Genomic DNA, 20,799 nt, shown 5'->3' with positions numbered 1-20,799 from the left:
AAATACTCATCTCTTCCCCCCTTCCACACTTTACTAGGATTTTAGTAATACAGTGATACTATAAACTTTGACTTCAATTCGGATATACTATTTTTTTCTTCCATTTACTTAAATTCCTCAAGCAAGTGACATATATGTGTTTCCCTCATTTCACTGAAAGCCCTGCATCAAACTAATAAGGCTGTGATCCAAGGTCCACTGGTACTCCCCTTGGCAAGACCCAATATCTCTTTGAAAGCTTCATCTTCCTTTGCTTTCTTTGTACTGGACACAAAACATCTGTTCCTCCTTCTTTAGATTCCCTGGGCTCCAATTCTTTTATGGTCTCTTCCCTAACGCTCCTTTCTTTGATTTGTTTATTTTTATTTTTATTTTTTTTTGAGTTTGAGTCTCACTCTGTCGCCCAGGCTGGAGTGCAGTGGCATGCTCACAGCTACCCCAGCATCAACCTGCTGGGCTCCGGCAATCCTTCCACCTCAGCCTTCCAAGTAGCCGGAACTACAAGTGCACGCTACCATGCATGGCTAATTTTTGATTTATTGTAAAGACGAGGTCTTGCTAAGTTGCCCTGGCTGGTCTCGAACCTGCGGGCTCAATCCACTCACCTCAGTCTCCCAAAGTCCTGGGATTACAGGCCCTGGTGTTCCTTCCTACATTGTTTTTTTCCTACTCCTTCACCATTGTCATATCTACCCCAAGTAACTACATTCATCACCTCAGTAGGTGCTTCCACTCTTGCTGCATGAACAATCACCTACGTTCCCATCCAGACTTTCAAATCTAGAACACCCCAGTCAAGGTCTTTACCCATGCTCTAGCCGCTCTCTCCCACACCAATCTATTTGCACAGAATCCAACCAAATGCCCATTACAGGCTCCATTCTCGCCCTCTCCATAAAATCTCTGCAGAACAAATTTCTCTCATCTTTGAATTCACATGGCACTCTCACCTCTATCATGTATCTGCCAATGTCTTATGCTGTTGTGGGACGTCTCTTCTGTGACGTGAACTTCCACACTGTATTATGTAAATTTTGCATTAACATTTTGTGGTTTCATTTTTTGTCCTCCCAACTACTTAAACTTTCATAGTACCTATATCTCTCCTTTGATAAGCCATCTTTTTTTTTTTTTTTTTGAGTTGGAGTCTCACTCTGTCACCTAAGCTGGAGTACAGTGGCACACTCATGGCCACCCCAGCGTCAACCTGCTTGTCTCCGGTGATCCTTCTGCTTCTGCCTTCCAAGTAGCTGGAACAACAGGTGTGCACTACCACACCTGCCTAATTTTTCTTTTATTATAGAGACAAGGTCTCGCCAAGTTGCCCGGACTGGTCTCAAACCTGTGGGCTCAGGCAATCCACTTGCCTTGGCCTCCCAAAGTGGTGGGATTGCAGGCTGAGCCACTAAGCCCAGCCAGCCATCATATTTTTGATAACTTGTTCAACGTCTGTCTTTCCTAGTAAAATGTTAGGTTCTCAAAGGGCAGGAACTATGGCTGTTTAATTTCTGTAATATCAGCAGTGCCCAGCACAAAGTATTCAATGAATGATGGTATGTTGCTAATTGACTGATTGTGATCCTGAAGTCAGTTATCTTGACTAAAGAAAAACAAATCAAAATGTGTCACCTTGAGGTATCTGGGGACTCAGTGAAATTCAATACAGACAGAATAGAGTGAAAGGGATGGAGGAATGGACAAAAGGAGACTGGAGAAGTACAAGTAGGGAGGAACACACAAGGCTTTGTGAGTTACCTTTGAGTTGGGATACTGTAGAGCAGGGGTTGGCAAACTTTTTATTTAAAGAAACTAACAGTATCTATTTTAGGCTTTGCAGGCCATATATGGACTCTGTTGCGTATCCTTCTCTGTGCATATATGTGTGTCATTTTGCTTTTTTTGAGTCGGAGTCTCACTCCATCACCCAGGTTGGAGTGCAGTGGTACGCTCACAGCCACCACAGCCTTGATCTGTTGGGTTCAGGCGATCTTTCTGCCTTAGTCTTCCAAGTAGCTGGAACTACAGGTGCACGCCACCACACCCAGTTAATTTTTCTTGATTTATTGTAGACAAGGTCTCACCAAGTTTCCCAGGCTGGTCTTGAACTCCTGAGCTTAAGCAATCCTCTCACCTCTGCCTTGTGTGTCATTTTTAAATAACCCTTGGCCAGGCTTGGTGGCTCAGCCTGTGATCCCAGCACTTTGGGAGACCAAGGCGAGTGGACTGCCTGAGCCTGCAGGTTTGAGACCCACCCAGGCAACTTGGTGAGATTTCGTCTCTACAATACATCAAAAGAAAAATTAGCTGGATGTGGTAGTGCATACCTGTAGTTTCAGCTACTTGGAAAGCTGAGGCGGAAGGATGGCCGGAGCCAGCAGGTTGAGGTTGCAGTGGCTGGGAGAGTGCCACTGCACTCCAGTCTGGGCAATAGAGTGAGACTCCAACTCAAAAAAAAAAAAAAAAATCAACCCTTTAAAAATATAAAAATTGGTCAGGCATGGTGGCTCACACCTGTAATCCCAGCACTTTGAGAGGCCAAGGTGGGAGGACTGCTTGAGCCCAGGAGTTTGAGATCAGCCTGGGCAACATAGCAAGACCTTGTCTTTATAAAAAATAAAAAAGTCCCAGCTACTTGGGAAGCTGAGGCAGGAAGATCATTTGACCCCAGGAGTTCAAGGCTGTGGTGAGCTGTGATTGGCCCACTGAACTCCAGCCTGGGCAACAGAGTGAGACTGATTCAAAAAAATAAAAATAAAAATAAAACTGTAGAAAGTTTTCTTAGTTTTCACTAGCTAGATTTGGCCCATGGGCCACAGTCAGCCAACTCTTTTGACACAAAGCAATAGAGAGCTATTATGGCATTTAAAAGAATGACAAAACCACATTTGCATTTTAGGAAGATAACTATAGTTTGAGTGTGGAGAGTAGATTTATAGGGGATAAGTCTAGAGAAGAGATCATTCTAAAGGCTGTGTTGTGAGCTAGGAGCACAGGGTGTGAAGAAAAGTGGTCAGATTCCAAAGATATTCAGCAGATACATTAATTAAGAGGATGTGGGAAAGAGAAAAGAGTCACATAATCTTCAGATTTCTGGCTCAGTATTGAGGAGATGGTTGTACCATTTACTGGAATAGAAACAGAGGTAAAGGAACAGATGTAGCAGGGAGATGAGTTCAGGAGCTAGCTAGCAGACAGCTAGGAATATATGAATGAAGCCAAAAGAAATGATTGGACTAGACAGTAAGATATGGAAATCACCAAGACAGTTGAGAGACATTAAATAGAAATAGAAAGTTCAGAAGAGGGCCTAAGATCAAATCTTGAGGAATATAATAATTTGAGGATGACTGGGCACAGTGTAGTACATCTTTAGTCCCAGCTACTTAGGAAGCTGAGGCAGGAGGTTTGCTCCTGAGGCAGGAGTTTGAGGCTACAGTGAGCTATGATCACAACACTGGCTTCCAGCCTGGGAAACAGAGCAAGATGCCACCTCCTAAAAAAAATTAAAATGTCAGTTCTAATTCTCTCAGTAATTCCCCTTCTAAAAATCTACCCCACAGACACATTTCCATGAGTATACAAAGATATCTGTTAAAAAATGGTCACTGAAACATTATCACAAAAAAATGAAAACCAAATGTCTACCAATAAGGCACCTGTTAAATAAATTATGGATAGCCGTATAATGCAATGCTAATTAATATAAAGAATAAAAGTAGCCGGGCTCGGTGGCTCAGCCTGTAATCCCGCGCCTTTGGGAGGCTGAGGTGAGTGGATTGCCTGAGCCCGCGGGTTCGAGACCAGCCCGGGCAACTTGGTGTGATCTTGTCTCTACAATAAATAAAAAATTAGCAGGGCATGGTAGTGTGCGCCTGTAATGCTGGCTACTTGGAAGGCTGAGGTGGAACTCTACTGCACTCCAGCCTGGGTGATGGAGTGAGACTCCAACTCAAAAAAAAAAAAAAAAATGTAGGTATGTATGTATATGTGTATACATTTACACACAAGAATAATTTCTGGAAAGATATATTCAAAACTATTAGCAGTGACCAACTTTGAGGATTGGGCTTGCAAAGAAGAAAATCAGGAATTCTTTTTACCTCATACAATCTGGTACCTTTTTTAAGTAATAAAGATATAATACTTCTATAGTAACTCTAACATTAAATGAAAATATTTTTCTAAATTACTAGCGGTACAGGGAAGAAGTTAAGGCAGTATAAACTAGAATAGAAGTGATGGGAACAAAGGGTACAAAAGGAACTTAGAGAAAAAAGCTATTGGGGGCAAGAAAAAAAGGACTGCAAAAAATTCAGATTTCAAGCCTGGGTGATTAGACAAAGGCACAGCACGGGCTGTGGAAAGACATCAGTTACAGAGTGAGAAAGCAGGCAGCATCTTAACGTCAAATTAACCCAACTCTGGGAGTTACTTTCTCATTTATAAAGTACCAGTAATTGTATTTCTCTTGCAGAGTGTTGTTGTAAGGTTTTGGGGAAAAGTTTATAAAGGATTTAGTAATGCTTAATATATAGCAAATGCTTAATAGTCATTATTCTTATTAGAATTAATAATAATAGGCCTGGCGTGATAGCTCACGCCTATAATCCCAGCACTTTGGGAGGCCAAGGTAGGAGGCTGAGGAGGAAGGATCATCTGAGCCCAGGAGGTTGAGGTTGTGGTGAACTGTGATTGTGCCACGGCACTCCAGCCTAGGTAACAGAGTGAGACGCAAGACTGAAATACTATTAATAATAATAATAATCAGAAGGAGAAAGAAAAGGAAAAGCAGCAGCAGCAACTCTAAGAGAAATATTCTTCCATTTTCCAGAATCTTTATAGGCCCAACTGATTCCTATAACTTTAGATGCTACCCAGACAACATGGAGCTAATCCAACATTAAAATTTACTATATGCCCAGTGATACTTGAGAGAGGAACTGTGTTAGTTTCTTACCCAAGAGCTGCACTGAAGGGCCAGCCTAAGATAGCCCCAGCTGCTACTCCCAGCACAGCAATGGAAGTTTTGTCCATATACCATCCAGTCATGGCTACCAATGTAGTGTACATACAGAAGCTACTAGGAAGGAATGCTGCAACAGTAAAGAAATGAAAAAAGGAAAGAGGACAAGAGTTTTAGATTTATTAGGTATCATTTATTAAAAATGTACCTACCTTGCAAAATGTCAATAACTAGCAACATACTTTTGGCATATTAGAAATTAGCAGTAAAGTGATACTCCCTTAAAAAAATGAAGTTCAATTATTTTCTTATTTTACAATAAAGATATAATACTTCTATAATAACCTAACACCAAAAACTTGTTTTTCCAGGTGTGGTGACTCACACCTGTAATCCCAGCACTTTGAGAGGTGGAGGCGAGAGGATTGCCTGAGCCCAGGGGTTCAAGACCACCCTGAGCAACTTAGCAAGACCTTTTCTCTACAATAAATCAAAAAATTAGCCAGGTATGGTGGTGTACACCTACAGTTCCAGCTACTTGGAAGGTTGAGGTAGAAGGATTGCCTGAGCCAAGCAGATCAAGGCTGCAATAGCCATTGAGTGTGTCACTGCACTCTAGCCTGAGTGACAGAGTGAGACACTGACTCAAACAAGCAGACAAAAACAAAAAGCTCCTGTTTTTTTAGGTATCAATATATGGACTAGTTATACAATACTAATCATGCCACTTCTCTCCCGGGCTTTACCACACATACAAAATCTACAGAATTCTAAGTTCCCCAGAAACACTCACAGGTAATATTTCTAGGCAGGAGATATACTTCAAAAGACTTAGCACCATCGCTGATAATTTCTTTCTGTAGAAGGTTATCTTCTGATGGTCTTCTAAGACTGTCCTGGTCCCAACCTGTACTCCATGGAAATTCTAGGAAACCTCCTCAAGGGCCAGATATTGGATGGCAGCACGGCTTTGCATCCTGCATCTACTGACATAGATACTCTAGCCTTTACATAGCACCCTAATTATTTCCATCTACCACAATCTTGTTGTTGTATACAGCAGAGGACTGAGCACATTCAGGGTCTCTGCAACAATAACAACTGAGCTAAGTGTTTTCTTTTTTTTTTTTGAGTTGGAGTCTTACTCTGTCACCCAATAACTGCACAAAAATGCAGGCTGGCCTCTCCAGCTGCAGAAAGTCTGCTTCACTAAGGAAGAACAATCAGTATTAGCTCCAAAAGAACCACTATTAGTAGGCAGTGAGGTTTTAAAAACTCAGTTTTCAGAGACTCTGTATCAAAGAATGACTTTAACTTACCTGTGCCTCAACTGCGATTATAAAACTAAATAAGGACACTCCCAGGAATCTCCCACATTTAAAGACCAATTTTAGGAGTAGCAAAGTTACTAAAAAAAAAATTTGACGTACTGATAAATATTAAATAATATTGATGGCATCCAAAGCTGTCAATTCCAGTTGCCAATGTAGGAGACAAAGGGAACAGAAGAATGAGATCTCTGACAGCTCAGAGGGCAGGGCACAAATGCCTTTTAAGACAGTGGCTCTCAAAGTCACTCCAGGGTAAAGCCCTGATGTCTCTACAGAATGCCAAATTTATATATATTCAACGAGGGAAAAGTAAATACATAACTGTGTGCTAGATATTATTTTTCGCCGGGCTCGATGGCTCAGCCTGTAATCCTGCGCCTTTGGGAGGCTGAGGTGAGTGGATTGCCTGAGTCCGCAGGTTCGAGACCCGCCTGGGCAGCGAGACCTCATCTCTACAATAAATCAAAAAATCAGCCAGGTGTGGTAGCGCGTGCCTGTAATTCCGGCTACTTGGAAGGCTGAGGCGGAAGGATCACCGGAGCCCAGCAGGTCGAGGCTGCGGTAGCCGGGAGCAGCCACTGCACTCCAGTCTGGGCGACTGAGTGAGACTCCAACTCCAAAAAAATAAATAAATAAATAAATATTATTTTTCATATATATTCAGTGTATGCACTTGAGCCTGGTACACAAAAGCAGAAACTAAAATTGAGACAATTAAATCCAGTACCTTAATTTTTCTAGAAAATTGGAAACACACTAGTTTTTGGCAGAAGACTACCTTGGCTCAGCTCATAGAACACAAATGTTCAATGGCAGCACAATTTGAAAGCCACCACTCTAGATGAAGATTTTATTCTATATTTCTAGAAGCTTATTGTACATAAAGTCCAACAGAAGACACACACAGAATACATCTCAAATAACAGGCAGAAAACAGATCATCAAGAATAGAGTTTTTAGGCACAAAGAGCATCCTTAAACAAAGTAACAGAATTATGTTCCTTGCCCTAATGGCCAAGGAAGGAAGTGAGTGGTTGGTCCAAGAAGATACTAGAAAGCACCCTGGTGAGACAGCTCTACCACTTGTACATTTTGACTTTTAGTAAGTCATTTCACTTTTCAAGTTTCAATGTTCTCTCTTACAAAAATGAGAAAATATTTGTCTTACTTAGATTGTAGGCTTATTGTAAAACTCAATCAAGATAATGCAGATAACAGTGGTCTGCAAATCACTGACATGCTATATAATATAACCTACAAATATAACCTACATCTGGACAAGTGCTTCTTATCAATACAACTATGAACTCTTTGTGAACCTGCCATCCCCTCACCTGCCCTTTTACTTACCTGATGATGAGCAAAACATGCCGGTGCTGAGAACCAAGAAGGCTAGCATCATTCGACTCACATGCAGCCCAAACTTCTTGCATACAGCCCTAGGAGAAAAGCAAAGACTATCAGCATAGCAAATATTAGGTACAGATATTTCAAATCAAAGGAAAAAAACATTCCTGCATCACAGATAACACTGAAGATCTAAAGTTAAGTAGAGAACTATCTCAACAGTTTTGCTAGCAATTTAGCATGCATTAGAAACTCAAACATTCTTATTCCTGACACAGAAGAGAAGCCTCCTACCTAAGAGGGCACGTATACTTTACATGCTAAGATTATGTCTATTGACAAGAAAACAGCATAATGTAGTAAAAAATAATAGGCCTTAGATTCAGATGGGCATAGGTTCATTCTGCTCTGCCCCTTACTAGCAGTGGAACTGTTACCTGTCAGATTCCTCATCTGTAAAATGAGGATAAAAAATACCTACTTTGTAAGGTTTCTGTGAGGAAAATGCATGCTTTAGATGAGTGCCTTGCACAGTTGCTCAATAAATGGTAAATGTCAGGAAAAAAAGACTAGGAGGCACACAAAAATGTTATTAAATGGTTATCTAAGTCAGTTTTTCTCAAATTTAAGCAATTACATACCTCCTTCTACTTCCTTCTTGTAGGTTCTTTTTGACCCCCCAAATCAACTATTTTTAGATATTATTACTTCATTTAGTTAATACTTGTTCGGACATATCCATGTGTTAACTATTTCCTTGTTCAGATTCCTTACTGCATCCCAGATCTCCTTTCTGAAATAATTTAGCGTCTTCCTAAATATATCTTTTTTTTTTTTTTTTGAGTTGGAGTCTCACTCTGTCGCCCAGACTGGAGTGCAGTGGCCGCTCCCGGCCACCGCAGCCTTGGCCTGCTGGGCTCCAGCGATCCTTCTACCTCAGCATTCCAAGTAGCCGGAATTACAGGCATGCGCTACCACGCCCGGTTGATTTTTTGATTTATTGTAGAGATGAGGTCTCGCTGCCCAGGCGAGTCTCGAACCCACGGGCTCAGGCAATCCACTCACCTCAGCCTCCCGAAGGCGCGGGATTACAGACTGAGCCTCCAAGTCCGGCTTCCTAAATATATCTTTTAGACATTCCTTTAGTGAGACTCTGTCAGTGGTAAACTGTTTTCTGGTTGGCTGGTAGGTTGATTTCTCACTCTCTTCTTTTTTTTAAATGAAAAGTCTGTATTTAGTCCTTGGGCTTAAAAGATGGCTTAACTGAGTATAAAATTTTTGGATGATGGTTAATATTTTTCTCCCAGCACTTTGAAGATAATAATTCTTTTTTTTTTTGTCTTCTGGCTCTTGAGAAGTCTTCTGACAGTCTAACAAACATTCCTTTGTAGGTATTCTATTAGTTCTCTGTCAACTTTTAAGATCTTTTTCTTTGTCGCTGACGTTTTGTTTTGCATTTTTGAGTTGGAGTCTCTCATTTTGTCGCCCAGACTGGAGTGCAGTGGCATGCTCATGGCCACTGCAGCCTCGACCTGCTGGGCTCAGGCGATCCCTTCCACCTCAGCCTTCCAAGTAGCCGGAACTACAGGCACGTGCCACCATGCCCGGCTAATTTTTTGATTTATTGCAGAGATGAAGTCTCATCAAGTTGCCCAAGCTGGTCTCAAACCCGTGGGCTCAAGCAATCCTCTCACTTCAGCCTCCCAAAGCACTGGGATTTTAGGTGTGAGCCACCACACTCAGCCTGTCCCTGGTGTTTTACACAGTTTCACTACATCCATTTCTTTTTATTTATCTAGCTTGGGATATGTCAGACTTACTAAATCTATGAATCAGCATTTTTTCCATCAAGTCTGGAAAATTCTCAGCTATTACATCCCTGAATATTGCCTCTCCCCATTTTACTATCTCCTTCTATAATCTGATCAGATGTATATCAGATCTTTCAACTCAACCGTACCCATTTCTAAATCTCTCCCAAATTTTCTGGTATCTCTGGACTGCATTCTGAGTAATTTCTTAAAAATTAGTCTTCCAGCTTACTAGTTTATTTGTTAGCAGTGTTTACTCTGCTGTTTAAACTATGTGTTGAGTTGTAAATATCAATATTATATAAATATGGCTATTATATAAATATTATACATTATGTGATTTTTATAAGTTCTGATTCTTTTTCAAATTTACCTGGACGTTTTTGCAGTCTCTTATTTCTTGTTCATGTTCTCAGTTCTCTCTTTTACTTCCTTAAGGCTATTAAATATATTTATTTTAATAATCCCTAATAAATGAAAATTCTCAGGTCAACTTTCTATTGATTGTTATTTCTGCTGGCTCTCACTAATAATGTCTTGCTCCCTTCTGTGCTTTATGATGTATTTTTATAATAACTTGTTACTCACTAGAACTTTATCTCTGGTAGTTTTTTGACACCTGGGTTAGGGATCCATTTATCTAGAGAAATTTTTGTCAGATGCTGTGGGTACCACCACCCAGAACAATTTAAAATAAATTATTTTCTTGGGGCTTGGGGACCCATGGGGGTGATTTGAATTCATGCCCAAGCCCATGTGAAGACAAACTCATGGTTACAATCCTCAAAGGTAGATCTAGCTCCGTTTTTGTTTGTTTGTTTTTTCCCTATGCTTTACTCAGAGTCAAGGTCAAAGATTTTTTTTTTTTAATTTGATATTTTACCTGTGGGAAGACTTTTAATAATGATCATTAAGCATAAATTTTTTTTCCCCTTATACAGGGTCTTGCTCTGTTACTAGGCTGGAGTTCAGAGGCACAATCATGATTCACTGCAGCACTGACTTCCTGGGCTCAAGCAATCCTCCTGCCTCAACCTCCCAAGCAGCTAGGACTACAGGCATGCATTACCACACCCAGATAATTTTTTAATTTTTTGTAGAGACAGGGACTTACTATGTTGCCCAGGCTAGTCTCAAATTCCTGGGTTCAAGTGAGCCTCCTGCCTCAACCTCCCAAAGTGCTGGAATTATAGGCATGAGTCACTGCACCTGGTCCAAATATCTCTTAATGCATTAGTAAACTATTATTAAAATAAGATGTTTGGCTGAGCATGGTGGCTTGCACCTGTAATTCCAGCAACTTGGGAAGCCAAGGCAATTGGATTGTTTTGAGTCCAGGAGTTCAAGACCAGCCTGGACAACACAGCAAGACCCCAAATCTACAGAAAGTTTTTTAAAAAATTAGCCAGGCATGGTGGCATGCACCTGTAGTACTAGCTACTCAGGAGGCTGAGGAGGAAGGATTGCCTGAGCCCAAGAGGTTAAGCCTGTGGTGAGCAGTAATTATACCACTGTACTCCAGCCTGGGCGACACAATGAGACTCTGACTCAAAAGATAAATAAATAAATAAGACATTTTTTTAGATGTCATGTAAAAAAAGTTGGCTATTTTTATTATTGGAACACTTAAATGCTTAATAGTTCCACTAATATTAAATCAACCAAAAGCCATTTTGTGAAAGAGAATGTATTGGGTGCAAATAAGGGCAGCAAGTCCCACATTGGAACTAGTTTATCAGCTAAGTTCTAGGGGAAAAGTAAATCATGATACTGTATCTTAGGACCAAAGGTAAGGTTTTACCAAATCCTACCAAGTAAAGACCAGTGATATGTCTTAACAGAAGTAAAACTAATGATACATTTATGAAGGATATGGCATTTACAAACCCCAGGAAAGAAAAAGATAATTAGAAGAACAATATTTCTCTGTAACTGTTTGTTTCAAACAAGAAGTCACGCTTTAGATATAACATCAGAAGCTAGAAAGAAAATGTCTTCTATTTCCAATCACTGTCTAGACTATAAGGATAGATAATCTATGCTACATTGGTCTTCCTCATAATGATTTTCAAGCAAAGCTTTTATACTCACTTGTAAAAGTAAAGCTCACAAATACAGCTCACAAAAGCCAGGAGACATCGCACAAAGTAAAAGACAAGAATCTGAAAGAAACCCAGAACATGAAAACAGAAGTCACAGATATGAGCTAGAAAAACACATCAAGATGAAACTACTCTTATTTGCTGGCAGTAATACTGTAAATTAGTATAAACCTTTTGAAAAATAATATATATCAAGAACCATACCAATTTTCACGTATCTGGATTCAGTATCACTCCAGGAGGTAGAACTGGAGGAAGGGGGTACATCTCATTTACGAAAATAGTAACTGGAATGTTATTAATTTAGTAAAAACTGTTTTAAAAACTACAAAATGTCCAATTACAGAAAAATTGTTAAATAAAGTATGCTATCTCTATTTCATGGACAAATAAACAGATACTATAATTTAGGTTACAAAGATAGTGAAAAACTTCTTTCAGTATAATGTTCATTCACTCAACAAGATCTTCTTAAACAACCATAATATATTAGGTACTGATTATTACATAATACTAAGTGAAAATGTATAATACAATATTATCTACACATCAGAGTCACAGCTATCTAATCTCTATGCATGTGAAAAGACTGGGAAAAAAATAGAATAAAATGGTAAGAGTATCTATAGCAGACTGGCAGAATTTAGGTGAGTAATTTTCCTATCTTTCAAATCTCTATAATGTATTTTTATTAATTTTATAATTAAGAACATCAATTTGAAAAATAATAGGGGTTATATTGAATAGCTTTTTATACCACAGAACACTATGTTTAAGAAAACTGAATTCCTCAAAATATAAACATTACTTAAGTACACAGTAGAATTAATGTAAGCATATATAACTTGGAAATTCTTTCCATTTTCATTACTATATACAAAAAATTCAAAAAAGGTTGAGTAAAGTGATCTAGTAAATGCCCATATTCATTCATTAATTCAGCAAAAACAAACTGAAAACCTACTATACACTGGGCACTATTCTAGATGCTATTAGAAATATAGATAATTTTTGTACAAGGTGTCACCACTTAATGACTCCTCATTTAATACAAGGGAATACAAAGACACATTTAAAAAGTTAAAAATCAACACAAATTAATATAAGATTTGTATTTAGGAGTAGGGCAACAATGCCATCATTCCTACTAATATTCGACATAGTAACTGGAAGTCCTAGTAGGTACAAAAAAGACACAAAAAAGAAATGAGGTATAAGGCATGAACTGGAAGAAACTAAATTTGATATACAAAGATGAAAGAGAACGCAAGAGATTCACCTAACCAGTGACACTAATAAGGAAATTCAGCAAGATAGTCAGTGTTAAGATCAAAATACAAAAATCAATTATGTTCCTCCATACCAGCAATATTCATCTAAAAAAAAACAGAAAACAAGATGCCATTTACAATAACAACAAAAAGTACAAAGAATCTAGGCATTAACCTATCAAAGACTACATAAGACTGAAACTGGGCGGAGCACAGTGGCTCAAGTCTGTAATCCCAGCACTTTAGGAGGCAGAGGTGAGAGGACTGCCTGAGCCCAGGGGTCCGAGATCAGCCTGGGCAACATGGTGAGACCTTGTCTCTACAATAAATCAAAAAATTAGCCGGGTGTGGTGGTGCGTGCCTGTAGTTCCAGTTACTTGGAAGGCTGAGGTGGAAGGATCGCTGAAGCCCAGTAGGTTGAGGCTGTGGTGACTATGAGGGTGCTACTGCACTCCAGCCTAGGCGACAGAATGAGACTCCAACATTAAAAAAAAAAAAAATTAAAAGTGATACTTTTTAAAATTTTATTAAAAGACACAGAAAATCTGGCCAGGTGTGGTGGCTCACACCTGAAATCCCAGCACTTTGGAAGTCCAAGGCGGGAGGACTGCTTGAGCCTAGGAGTTTGAGACCAGCCTGGGCAACATGGTGAGATCTTATCCCTTATCTCTACAACAAATAAAAAAATTAGCTGGGCATGGTGGCATATTCCTGTAGTCCCACCTAGTTAGGATGCTGAGGCAGGAGGATCACTTGAGCCCAGGAAGCTGAGGCTGCAGTGAGCCATGATCATCCCACTGCACTTCAGCCTGGGTAACAGAATTAAGACCCTGACTCAAAAAAAAAGACAAAGAAGATCTGACTAAATTAATAAATATACTATTTTAGGGGCAGAATGACTTAACATTGTAAAAGGATTCTCAAAATAATACGTAAATTCAACTCCAATCAAAACCTAGCAGCATTTGGGTGAAGGGCAAATGGATTCTAAAATAATTTTTAAATACAAATTTTAAAAAGGATAAAGTGAGAAATTCATCCACCAGATACTAATAGACATTACAAAGACATAATAAAAACAATATGGTACTGACAAACTGGCTAATGACAAAAAATAAAGACAGAAACAGATCCATATACATATAGGAATGAGGTTTATGATAGAGATGATATCATAAATCAAAAGGAAAAAGATTATTTGGCAGATGGTACTAGAAAACCAGCTTACCACATAACAAAAAATAAAGTTGGATTGTTCCACAATCTATAAAAACAAACTTTAAATGATTAAAGCCTTACATGTGAAAGGTAAAATTAAAAATTGAAGAAAAATACAGAACATCTCTGGAGTGAAGAATTTTTTTTTCTTTCTCTGACTGCAGTGAGCATCAGAAGGAAGGATTTCTTTTTAAAAGACCCAAAACCTACCAAACATAAGAAAAAACTGATTGGTGTAACTATATTAAAATTAAAGATTTCCCTTCTACCAAGCACCACAGACAAAGTCAACAGAGAGGTGACAGTCAGACAAGGAGAAAAGAGTTGCAATGTCTAAAATCTGCAAAGGTTACTTCTGAGAACTCCAATCAGGAGAAAATAATAGAAAACCCAACAGAAAAACGAACAAAGGTTATTAAGAGGTAACTCACAAAAAGGGAAATCTGAAAGACTAATAAATACATGAAGAAATTCTCTACCTCACTAGTAATCAGAGAAATTCAATTAAAATGAGAAGCATCCCACGTACATGAGAAAGGCAGAAATATCAAGTGCTCAGGAGATGTGAGGAAAATGGAGCCTGCAGTATTGCTGCAGGAATCACAGTTGTACAGCTATCCAAGAGTGACCTGACAGAACTCAGTGAAATTAAGTAAGCCTATGAGTCCATATATGGGATTCCATACCTGAGTGCATACTTCAGAGAAATTAAAACACAGATCCAGCGGGGCTTGGCGGTTCAGCCTGTAATCCCAGCAATTTGGGAGGCCAAGGTGAGTGGATTGCCTGAGCCTACAGGTTTGAGAACAGCCTAGGCAACTTAGCAAGACCTCCCCTCTACAATAAATTAGCTGGGCGCACACACCTATAGTTCCGGTTACTTGGAAGGCTGAGGTGAAAGGATTGCCAGAGTCAAGCAGGCTGACGCCGGGGTGGCTGTGAGCATGTCACTGTACTCTAGCCTGAGCAAAAGAGTGAAACTCCAACTCAAAAAAAAAAGAAAAAAAAAAAACACAGATCTATAAAGAGACACGACAAAGGTGCTCTCACTTGGGATTGCAAGCGTTTGGAAAGGCAGCCATCACAGCAGTATCAATTATTACCATATTGTCTCTCAAAACCAGCCACCCTTCTTTACTCAGCATTATGATGCTAGAGCTGGGACGCTACAAGCTACAATTCCTTTTTGCCAAGTGGCCCCCTGTTGGCTCTCACAAGCAGAACTAAAAGGAAAAAGGAGATTGAAAGTAAGAATAACAGCCAGGCTCAGTGGCTCAATCTGTAATCCCAGCACTTTGGGAGACCGAGGCGAGTGGACTACCTGAGCCCACAGGTTCAAGGCCAGCCCGGGCAACTTGGCAAGACCTCATCTCTACAATAAAATTAAAAATTAGCCGAACATGGTAGCATGCGCCTGCAGTTCCAGCTACTTGGAAGACTGAGACCGAAGGATTGCTGGAGCCCAGCAGGTTGACGCTGGCGTGGCTGTGAATGTGCCACTGTACTCCAACCTGGGTGACAGAGTGAGACTCCAACTCAAAAAAAAAAAAAGGAAAGTAAGAATAAAAAAGAAAATCTTCCCTAGAGGATTAGTGATGTAAGAGGAAGAATTCTGTCAACATGGCAGATTTGAAGTGGTAATAGATCGTCAAGTGAAAATAAAAACCATATGCACTGCATATTGTTAGTTCTGTACTAAGTCCTTCAACCTATATTGTCTTTTCTCTGACAAGTTAAAAAAAAAAAAAAAGCCAGAAATGAGATGGTAGGCAGGGAAGGAAAGGACAATGGTCTATCACTTTGTACAGGTGCTACCTTTTTAATCACTCTAAAATGCAAATACAATGTTTCTCTTCTGTCTAAAATCTTTCAGTGGTTTCATATAACTCACTTGGAGAAAAAACAAAAAACAGTCTAATTCCTCAATAGATCCTGCCAGATCCTGTATAAATCTGGCCTCTTCCTCTCAGTCCCATCTACCCCACTCCAACACTCCCTCTCTCTCTTAAGCATCAAACTTACTTGCTGGCTTTCTTCCCAGCTTCAGGGACATTGGTCTAGAAGACCATTCCCAACTTCCTCCCTCAACCCCATTCTTTTCGTAACTAGACAACTACTATTTATCCTTTAGTTCTCTAATTAGGGACTTCTGCTTAAAGGAAGACTTTCCCCCATTCCTCCTGCTAAGTAAACCAAAACCTCTGGACACCATATTTAAAACAAACCTAAGAAGACTTTGAAAGGTGGGGAGAGGAAGGCAGACTGGATACAGACTTTAAGACATGAGGAATAACACAATGGTAAATTCCACGGGGAGGTTTCTTTTTGCCTTACACATCCAGACATGAAGTTAAAGAAGCAGGCAACAGAAATGACAGATGGGTACAGACAAAAACACCCCACCACAGCCTGCTCTCTCTAGCCAAAGGACCAAAAAAGGGCTAGCCTGGCAGAACAAAAAAAACTCTCTCTCTTTTTTTTTAATGATCCAGAGATCTTTTATTTTTGACACCTATTAAGTCATGAATTCATAGGGAATAGGTTTCAGAAGCTCAGTTTCCTTTCCGTTGGTTCTCACAAAGTATGCTTCTCTGGATGGAGCAGGCTGGCGCTTTAGCTGAACCCATGTGCCTTCTCCTTGGCTTCCTTCTTTTTCTGGTCATTTTCCTTCACGCATCTCAGGAAGCTATCTCGACTATTTGAGTGCTTAATATGCTCAATACGCACATTGATTCTCTTGGCAAGAATCTTGCCCTTGACTTGTTTGTTAACAACGCCAACAGCATGCTGGGTTGCCATGGACAGCATCCTATCTTGCCATGGTGACATTTGTGGGGCATTCCTTTTTGAACAATACCCATTCCCTTGATGTCTACAATATCACCTTTGTTGTAGATTCGCATATATGTAGCCAAAGGAACAACCCCAGGTTTTCTGAAACAGCCCGGAGAACAGGTACCACATGCCTCTCCTCTTTCCCTTTGTGTTCGTCATTTTGGAGAATTCCTGGAAGATGGCTGTTCCGGCCCAAAATTCTTATTTTATTTTTATTTTTTTCAGTCGGGTCTCCCTCTGTTACCCAGGCTGGAGTGCAGTAGATGCTCATAACCACCACAGCCTCAACCTACTGGGCTCAGGTGATCTTTCCGCCTCAGCCTTCCAAGTAGCTGAACTACAGGCATGCACCACCATGCCTGGCTAATCTTCCTTGATTTATTGTAGAGACGAGATTTTGCCAAGTTGCCCAGGCTGGTCTCAAACCCCTAGGATCAGGAAATCCTCTTGCCTTAGCCTCCCAAAGTGCTGGGATTACAGGCATGAGCCACCGCTCCCGGCCAAAAAAACTTTTAGACAATAACTACTTTACTCCAATCAAATACCCTGGAAAAAATCTGCAGCCTACTCCCACCTAGGCATCAAAGGTCCAATAGGAAGCCAGGACTGTCATCCTTGCTGGTAGTAGTGAGCCTCACCAGACCATGGTGTCAGTGATAACCACTAGGGGAGCCTGGACTTGCACCCCCATCCCCAATCTATCAGTAACAAGGTACCCCTGCCCTCTATGCTAGGGTGGTATCAGTGGAGGCCTAAGGAACTAAAGTTCTACTTCCACTTGCCACTAACAAGGTAGAGACCTCCCCCACCCCTAGCCTCTTTCTCTTGCTGGAGCAGCCTTAGAAGAAGCTGGCTAAAACAAAAGGTGTAAATAATATACAAGGAACAGAGTGGTACCAGAAAAATATGCTGAGCCCATGAACAGATCAGAGTCTCAACATGTCCAGCTTTCAACTGAAAATTACTTGTCATACCAAGAACCAGGAAGATCTCAAAATGAATGAAAAAGTCAATCAATAGATTTCAACACCAAGACAACAGAGATGTTAGAATTATCTAGCAAAATTTAAAGAGCCATTATAAAAACATTTCAATTACCAATTAAGAACATGCTTGGAACAAATGAAAATGTAGAAAGTCTTAGTAAAAAAACAGAAGATATAAAGAAAAACTAAATGGAAATTTTAGAACTGAAAAAATACAAGAATGAAAATAAAAAGTCAATGGATAGGCTACACACTGGAATGGAGGAGACAGAGAAAAGAACCAGTCAATGGGAAGACAGAATAGAAATTATGCAGAGAGAAAACAGATTGAAAAAAAAAAGAACAGAGCCTCAAAGACCTGTGGGATTAATAATATAAGATTTGGCATTCATGTTATCAAAGTTTCAGAAGAAAAGGAGAAACAGGATAGGGCTGAAAAAAATACCCAAAAAATAACAGCTAAAAACTTCCCAAATTTGGCAAAAGACATAAGCCAAGAATACACAAGATTCAAGAAGCTGAACAGGATAAGTCCTAGGAAATCCACACCAAGATATATCACTTTCAAATTTCTGAAAACTAATCAGGTTAGATCCCCATTAACACCTAATTATTTCTCAGCACTCTGCTTAGTTCAGGGCCTCCTAATACACTAGCTATTCCACTGCACACTGTACTTTTCCTTTGTAACACCATTATCTAGAATGGCTTGTTCAATGTTCATTTTCCCCGCTAAAGTTCCATAAAGTCAGGGACTTGGTCATTGTTAAAGCCACAGCACTTAACATAGTTTCTGGCAAATAAAAGTTTCCCCATTAATATCTGTTGAATAATCAATGAATATATGATTCTTCTTTTTAAAAAGTCCACTTTTAACTAACAATCTATTTTGTAGTTAAAACTATTCCAGAGACTCACCTCTTGATCAGCCTGTCCTTACCTTATTAGTTTGTAGAATTCTTGCATGAAATGCAGCTGGCCAGGCATGAAGCAATAGGTAAGCATAGGAGCGAATGGCATATACTGGGGAATATTCCCAAGTCTGAAACCCCTCCCCATAGATGAGGTAGTGTGTCTAAAAGTACAAAACAGATGGGTTCAAGGTCATCTGATGGCAAAAAATCCCTGCAGGTAAAGTTTTTGAGTAGAAATATTAAAGAGACAAAGACACACAAAAATGCTGACATTTTCAACAAGATTTGCAATTGATAAAAAAGAACCAAAATGACTATTAAAATACCAAGAAATTATAAATTTTACAAGATTGTGGTCTGGTCAACACTGCAAGCTTGAATTTCATCCCCTGCTTAATTTTTTAAAATAGTCTTTAACCAAAACATAAAAACTCTAAATCATATATTCTCCCTAAACTACCTTTACTAAGTATTCTTTCTTCATTTCTGGACACAAAATATAATTAGAAAATTTTACCTCTGAATTTTCTATAGTAGAAGTCAACATATACATCAAGAAATAGCAGTATAAGCATACTATTTATAACACTGTTTACTTTGGTAAGCAGAAGAAATAAAGTTAAAAATGGTTGCCTCTGGAGAGTAGGATTTGGATGTGAGAAGAGGGATAGGAGCTGTTTTTCCTTTAAGTTTGAAAACCATCTCCAAGTATTATTTTGATTTAAAAAAATCTTTCACACCGCATCAACGAGGGTAGCTGCATAATAAACATTTGTATATCTAACCCTGAATTGTACCCCATATCTTTAAAATAAAAAATTTTAAAGTTAAAAAAAAGTAAGAAAATTCCAAATTGCAACTTAAGTAAACCAGCTACATTTCCTGCAGCCTTCAGTAGACATCATCAGCTTAGAATACAAAAGTGAAAATACAGTTATTTTACTAGTAGTCACACTCATATATTGTCACTTTATTTGTAATAAGTCCCAAGCAGCAAAATCAAGACCAAAAAAAGAAAACTAAAGAAATCACCTACTGGCTCCCAGTAGTTGAATGTTTCATCACAGTCAGAGATGTTGCTCAGAAGAGCAGCACATAACCTTGCTGAAAGCAGACACTTGAAAGCAGTAGATCCTTCGGGTGCCCAGACTTGACCTGCTTTGTTCCCAGATAACCTGTTCAGAAGCAAAAAAGTGTGTCAGGATGGACCTGCTAACCAGAAGAACTAAAACTAGACAGAAAGGGCAAAAAAGGCAAGGCACATCAAAGCACTTACATTATTCACCTAAAAAGGTGAATGGTTGGTTGTTATCGGTAAAATGAACAAAGAATAAGATTTAAAGGCTCACACCTCTAAGGCTAGTACTTTAGGAGCCCACGGGTTCGAGACCATCCTGGGCAACTTGGCAAGATCTCCTCTCTACAATAAATTAGAAAATTAGCCAGGCGTGGTGGCCCACGCCTCTTGTTTCAGCTTCTTGGAAGGCTGAGGCGAAGGGTCACTCAGGCTTGGGTGACAGAGTGGGACTCTGAATCAAAAAAAAAAAGAGAAAGAAAGAAAGAACAAGACTTCTAAAAAATTGTTTTAATGAGACAGGCAGGGGTCTTGCTATGTTGCCCTGGCTGGACTGGAACTCCTGAGCTCAAGCAATCCTCCTGCCTCAACCTCCCAAAGAATTAAGACTTGAATCACTCAAGCACTCCTTCCACGCCCTGCCTTTAGGGCGTAAGTTAACGAATACACTCGATGAGGGTCCATCTACCCCACTAACACATATCCTAAGTAGTCAACTACCCACTCAGTGGAAGGCCACAAAGCTTTTATCCTCCTTTTCTCTCTTGCCTTAACAAGGTCGTTACTTTTCACGGCTTTACTGATTCCCTCTTACGTTCCAATGAACAGAGAGAGGCCTAACATGTGCAAGGAACGCAGCCTGCTCCAATCCCATACGTTGCCAGTGCCAAGGCAGTTCAGACCTGCAGTCAACCGGGCGAGGGGGGCGGGGCGGGGGTACGTGGCT

At 39.8% G+C, this 20,799-nt stretch overlaps 1 protein-coding gene across 1 annotated transcript in view; it reads right to left on the bottom strand.

Moving 5' to 3' along the window:
* Positions 1–20,799, bottom strand: part of LOC103268036 (alpha-1,2-mannosyltransferase ALG9) — a 37,394-nt gene that overhangs the window by 15,955 nt on the left and 640 nt on the right. Inside the window, exons 2-6 of the mRNA XM_021716292.1 lie at positions 19,815–19,968; positions 18,805–18,939; positions 11,544–11,614; positions 7,645–7,733; positions 4,958–5,093 (exon numbers count right to left, since the gene is read on the bottom strand). Coding sequence (XP_021571967.1) covers positions 4,958–5,093; positions 7,645–7,733; positions 11,544–11,614; positions 18,805–18,939; positions 19,815–19,968 — 585 coding nt within the window. The remainder of the gene's footprint in view (positions 1–4,957; positions 5,094–7,644; positions 7,734–11,543; positions 11,615–18,804; positions 18,940–19,814; positions 19,969–20,799) is intronic.

The sequence above is a fragment of the Carlito syrichta genome, unplaced genomic scaffold, assembly GCF_000164805.1.
Source record: "Carlito syrichta isolate Samal-C Ts95f unplaced genomic scaffold, Tarsius_syrichta-2.0.1 Scaffold308670, whole genome shotgun sequence".
Lineage (NCBI taxonomy): Eukaryota > Metazoa > Chordata > Mammalia > Primates > Tarsiidae > Carlito > Carlito syrichta.
The sequence above is the reverse complement of the archived record's forward strand: the minus strand, read 5'-3'. Positions and strand labels throughout refer to the sequence as shown.